Source organism: Lutjanus erythropterus, chromosome 18 (assembly GCF_056507025.1).
Source record: "Lutjanus erythropterus isolate fLutEry1 chromosome 18, fLutEry1.hap2, whole genome shotgun sequence".
Lineage (NCBI taxonomy): Eukaryota > Metazoa > Chordata > Actinopteri > Lutjaniformes > Lutjanidae > Lutjanus > Lutjanus erythropterus.
Genome location: NC_139334.1, coordinates 7,105,307 through 7,111,306, shown reverse-complemented (window position 1 = coordinate 7,111,306; position 6,000 = coordinate 7,105,307). Strand labels below are relative to the sequence as shown.

The 6,000-nt window shown below is 43.7% G+C and overlaps 1 protein-coding gene across 4 annotated transcripts in view; it reads right to left on the bottom strand.

Annotated features, from left to right (window-relative positions):
• Window positions 1–3,329: 3,329 nt before the first annotated feature.
• scaf8 (SR-related CTD-associated factor 8) overlaps window positions 3,330–6,000 on the bottom strand; it is a 31,115-nt gene continuing 28,444 nt past the window's right edge. For all 4 annotated transcript variants that reach the window (XM_084742745.1, XM_084742746.1, XM_084742747.1 and 1 more), the window contains exon 20: window positions 3,330–5,954. In XM_084742745.1, the coding sequence (XP_084598871.1) occupies window positions 3,994–5,954 (1,961 nt within the window). In that variant the 3' untranslated portion in view covers window positions 3,330–3,993. The remainder of the gene's footprint in view (window positions 5,955–6,000) is intronic.

Below are 6,000 nucleotides of genomic sequence, written 5' to 3'. Positions count from 1 at the left end.
ACAATTTTTAAATAAATCCACTAGCTTGTGTTTTCTGACACTAGCGGGACCATAAATGAGTATACAGTGCAGCTCGGATCTAGCGCCTGCTGAGTAAGCACTTCCTCCAGCCGTAGCAGCTGGGTCTCGGGCAGTATGGTGTGGAGGGGGGCTAATGTGGCGGCCAGCATCTTCTACTTCCTCCACATCTCCCTCGTTTATATATTCCCTTGTTACCCTTTTGTTCTGTTGAGGTCAGTGCCAGATGGCTGCTCTGTTTTTATATAGAAACTGTCCCTTGTGAAAAAAGTGCCCTTTGCTTGAATTCAGCAAATAATTCAACTGTTTTAGTACAAGGACATTAGATAAATATCTACACCTTTATTGCTAGGTGTGAAATATAATATATTGCAGTGTTTTGACAGTGTGGAATTGCCCCTTTGTTCAGCATCTGTCGTGAGAGCTCCTCCTTTGGACTCCATATTTCTCTATAGATTTTCACCGGTTTAAACCAGGGCTGTACCAAATAGTCTGAAGCTTCAGAGTTTTGGTCAGAGTGTTGACATTTGAATTCTAAGGAAAAAATGTGTGTGATTTTTTTACCTCCTAGATTTTTTTTCCGTCTATTCACTCTGTTTTAACATATTTCTGCAGTTACAGTTACTAATATTATCATTATCCAGAGTTTTTACAGGTTTCAACCAGTTTAAGCCTTTTTAAGACCACTGTGAATGTAATTTAAGACCTGTTTAATATCCAAACTGACAAAAAAAGCAAAAGCACAGTTTGCATTTGTGATTATTGGATCAAGGTTGGTATCGTTTTATAGTTGAAAAAGCGTGATCAGTACAACACTTCTACAAAAACACATGCAGAAGCAGGATTTAAGCTAATTCCAACTTTATAAAAGTAGTTGACTTCATAATTAATCTTTTAAAGACCTGTCAAAATTTAATTTAAAACATTTAATGCCTACAATTCATATTGTTGGATTTTAATAATTTTAAGGACCTGCAGAAACCCTGATTATACTATTTGGACAATTAGATTTCAGTGGTGGGTGCCTTGTTTCCCACTTGTGATCCAAACATTTCCAGTAACTCTAGAGTATTGTGAAGCCCAAAAATCAACATGCGGGAAAAAAGCAAGATAGATGAAGAAGACATCAATGAATTCCATAATTCTAAAAAAAAAAGAAAAAAAAAAAAACACTCTTGCCGTAGACCTAGGGAGGCATGGACCTGTTAAGGTTAAGGTGCTCTAGCAGCACTTCAAGAGCACCATAAATAACATTTAAATTGATGAATGTTATTTTTTATTTTTTTTAAAAAGTTGATTCAGTTAAAAAAAATACTAACTCATTCAATCAGATGAATCACTTTATTCAAAATGAGGATTTAGTTTGAGGATTTCTTTATTTTATTTTTATTTTTTTTAGGGTGATGACATCAAAATATGACAGACACTTGAAGTTTCAATTGAAAATTTCAATAGAAGCTTCAAATGCTTAAAAAAAAAGATACTTGGTACAGCCCTAGAGTAAACTATCATGTGTCTGTTTAAAGTCTCTCGGTTTGAAGCTGCAGTGTTTGTTGATGTGTGTGCACGACGGGTTCATCTGACGGGCCTGAGTCAGGATTCATGACAATAGAAGGGGTAAAAATCTGATGCACCTTCAACTTTTATTCAACATCACAACTCCTGTAGTAGACATTTGGTCTGAGAGAACAGCAGACTATGGATTTCTAGTAGTTATGTCTCAACAGAAAAAAGCACTACAAGTATGAAATGAACACAGGCCTGCATGCACAGAACGATGGAGTAAATATAGACTTGTTCTCCTCTAGGTGAGTGCTGTACAAACTGCCCAGCTACCATTCAAACGGTAGGCCAGTCAATTCTGTGCAGGTTAGCATTGTGTTCATAGAGCTGTCTGAAACTGAGTTGCACGCACAGTCTGGTGTACATCACACAGTAGTGTTGGGTAGCATCATGAACGACAAATCCATTCAAAAAAAGGCACAATCCCATCCTCAAGTCAGTCACCCAGCAAAAAAGCTTAGGGAAAACATACAGGCTGAAGTCATTAGAAACTAAAAACTACAAGTCCCACGGTTGCATCCAACAAAGTGCTCTGTGGATGGATGGTATAGCAGCAACTTGAGTTACGAGAACTTCAAATCGACTGAGGTGACAGCACACAGTGTACGAGTCTGTAAAGCAGTCTTAGTTTCCACTTGTCCTGGATCACAAAACAGTCCTAAAGCATGTGTTTTAAACAGACAAAGCATGTTTATTTCAGACTAAAACATGTACCCAACATCAGAACATCCCTCTGTTCGTTTTTTTTTTTTTCTTCTTCCCCCTGGCATGTAATTTTCTGTTTGTGTTCACTGTATAATTGGAAACAAATTACAGACATTTATTTTGGGGATACAACATTTTCTTGTTTTCATTTTAAAAAATGTTCATTTTCCCAATTATAAGCAGCTGTACTGTATGGAGTCAGATCAGTCACAATATTAATGAATGCACACAGAAGGATTCACAAATATATTTTAGGATTTATATATAAATGACAAATGTATTTCTGATGCACACACAGGTATTTCTTGTTTTTAATAAATGTAGACAGCCATAAATATTTATTTAAAAGTGTTTTCGATCAAAAACATATTTAGATTTGTTACATTTAGATACAAACTGTTGAACCTGCCTTTACAAACTTCTTGTCATGTGTAAGTGTCACTGTTGTGCTGAAATGGACGATTATTTTCTCTGCTGATTATTTTCCCGTTCAGCCAATTAGTTGTTCAGTCTATAAACTGTAAAATGGTGAAAAATGTTGATCAATATTTCCCAAAGCTCAAGTGATGTCCTCAAATGTCTTATTTTGTTTGCAACTAGAAGATATTCGGTATATTCTCCCAGAAAAGTAAAGAAACCAGAAAATATTCACATTTACAAAGCTGAAATAAGAGCATTTGAACTTTTTTTTTTCTCAAAAAATGACTAAAAACGGTTAAGTGATTATCAAAACAGTTGGCGATTAATTCAATAGTCAATTTGTAATCAATTAATCATTACAGCTCTACTTCACTGCATTTGTGTGGCTGTTCCGAGACTCCCCAGCCATGGTCTGATTCACAAATGCATTTTTTTCAGACTAGGAATTATCTGTATCCAATCAGATGGTTTCTTCCATTTCTGCCCATCATGCAAGTGTAGATACAGGAGCATCATTTTAACGGTTAAGAAATAACTGTGTATACATTAGCAACACATTTTTTTGTGTAGGCATTTGTTTTCCATTTATATAAAATGACAACTATGTTTGTGTGCATTAAAAGTATTAGCGTGGAGCGTTATTTACATATAAATCACAAGCTACATTTGTGAATCTGTTTGTGAGCATTTATTAATATTGAGACTGATATGACTTCATAGCACTAGCCTACTGTATGCAGGCTGTTTGTTCTACTTGGAAACAGAAAGCATTGTAGGACACCACAAAAGCATTCATTGAAAACTCTGCAGCAGCATTTTAAAAGAAGAGGAGACAGAAATGGGGCCAGCAACTCCCGTTTTTTAAGTATTGTGTATGACTGTACTCAATTCATTGTCGAACAGCCAGGATTTCTTATTCTCTTCCATAGGAAGGTCAAAGCTTATTTTCCCCATATACAATTGAAACATTTTGGTAGGCAATTCAATAAAATTCGCCAAGCTTAGATTAATTAAAACGAGTGGGTTGGCGTTACAACTTAAAAAAGGAAAAAAGGAAATAAAACACAAACAAAATTGTCTATCAATATATCAGCTAACGAGCCTTCTATTTTAGTACACTGGTATTTGTGAGAGATAAAATCATTTGTTATTGGTTATCAGACAATAACTGGTGTGAGTCAGTATTCGCCATGTCCCGTGTGGGTGGTGGAGGTGGTGGTTTGCTGACATGAGTACAGAGAAGAAGAGACAACTTTACAAAATGATCTTTTACCTACTGAGTGATGATTATGTCCCCTCAGTGTCTGTGACAGTGTCTACCACTGGCTGACTCGCAGCTTCCTCCATGGGCTCACTCTGTTCATTGTCTATGTCCTTAGGAGAGGAGAGCTGCTCCTGCTGCTGCTCCGGTTCACTTTCAGGGAGTGTAGAGTCAGAGGAGAGTTCTTGAGTGGGCTCGGGGGAGGGCTCGGGGGAGGGCTCAGGAGAGGCCTCGGGTGTGGGATCAGCCACACTGCTATTGTCCATCCCAGCTCCATTGACCCACTGGGGTTGTGGTGAGGAGGTTTGTTCTTGTGATGACTCCTCCTCCTTCTGTGGGCTTTCCTGCTCTTCCAGAGAGTGAGTTGTCTCTTCAGGGGGGCTGGCAGCTTGCATCAAGGCCACAGGTGAGTCCTGGGATGGAGCCTCAGCCACTGGTGAGACTTGGCTTGGGGGCTCGCTGTCGGGAGAAGCGGTAGCTTTGGAGGGGGACTGGGCCACAGGCTGGAGTGGAGATTGTGTCTGCAGAGGGGTCTCAAGCTGTGGTGATGACTCGGCCTCGGTGGGAATCTCTGTCAGCGGGCTCTGACCCTTGCTGTCAGATGACAGGTCAGGTGATTGGGCTGAGGGTGGTGACTGAGCCTGAGGAATCTCAGACGAAGCTGGGGTTTCTGACTGGGGCTCGGGCGCAGCTGCTTGGCTCTGTGATGGAGGTGGAGACTTAATCTGAACCTGAGGTGGCAGCTGGTTCAGACCCAGGAGGGGGGGCTTGGCCTGAGTTTGAGGCAGGAGTGGCGACTGGAATCGTGGTGGAATCTGGGGATTTAATTTGAGGGGTGAAAGTAGTTTGCCTTGGTTCAGGCTAAGGTTGGGGTTAAGAGGTGGGGTGGGAAGAAGGGGTGTGGGCAGAGGGAGAAGAGGTGTCCAGCCCCCACGATCCCGTTCCCTCTCGCGGTCTCTATCCTTGTCGCGATCCCTGTCACGATCGTGCTCTCTGGTGCGGTCCCGACCTCGTTCCCTCTCCCGGTCTCTTTCCCTCTCGCGGTCCCGGTCTCTCTCCCGGCTGTGCCGGTTACCATTCATCTCCCTCCTGAAGTCAAAATCTCTTTCATCTCTGTCTCTCTGCCTGTCCCATGGACGTCTTCGCTCATCTAGATCTTGATGTAGCTCATTGTCAAAAGGCGCTGCACCACCAGCACCACCACCACGGTTCCAGCCCTGAGGACCCCCAACCCCCCCACCATTTCCTCCTGCTGCTCCTCCTGCTGCACCAGGACGGCTGTCAAAGCGGTTGGGGAAGTTCTGCCCAGGGGTGGGGCGCTCCTCCTGGAAGCCTTTTGGCCCAACGGGAGGCTGTAGGCCTCCTCGCATGCTGTCGCGCTCATCAAAGTCCCCTCTGGTCTGGTTCCAGCGGTTATCAGGAGTGAAGCCTGCAAGAGCTTGCAGACGTCCCACAAGGCTGGTTCTAGCTGGTTGAGTCCCTGGGGTCTGGAGCAAGGGAGGCCTGCCTCCTCCACCACCTCCTCCTCCTCCTGGTCCACCACCACCTCCAAGGGGCTCCCTATGCTCTGGCGGAGGGGTCCTCAGCAGGCCTGTGCTCTGCTTCTCCATTGGAGGGAAGCGGTAGTCCTGGTCTTTGCCCTCGTCAGCCCCAGAGGAAGACTCATCTTCTGCCTTTGATAGATTTTCATTGGTGAGGTTGGGGGCTCTGTTGAAGGGGTCGAGCTGAGAGAAGGGGGCCCTCACACGGGTCTGAGCCTGGAGGGTGCTGTCGAGGAGGCCGGCAGTCTGCTGTGCAGGGCCCTGCTGCATGAGGAGTGGGAAGCGGGCGGCAGCACCAGGTTGGAGGAGGTTAGGTCGCACATCCAGAGGCAGCAGGCCAGGCATCCTCTGTCCAGCCAGACCAGACTGATGCAGTGGGTGGGTGAGGGAGGCTGTGGGGTGCATGCCAAGAAGACCCATCCCACTGCGGACTGCATTCTGCATGCCTGGGAACAAAACACAACGACAGGAATAATTGTTCAAACCGTTGTT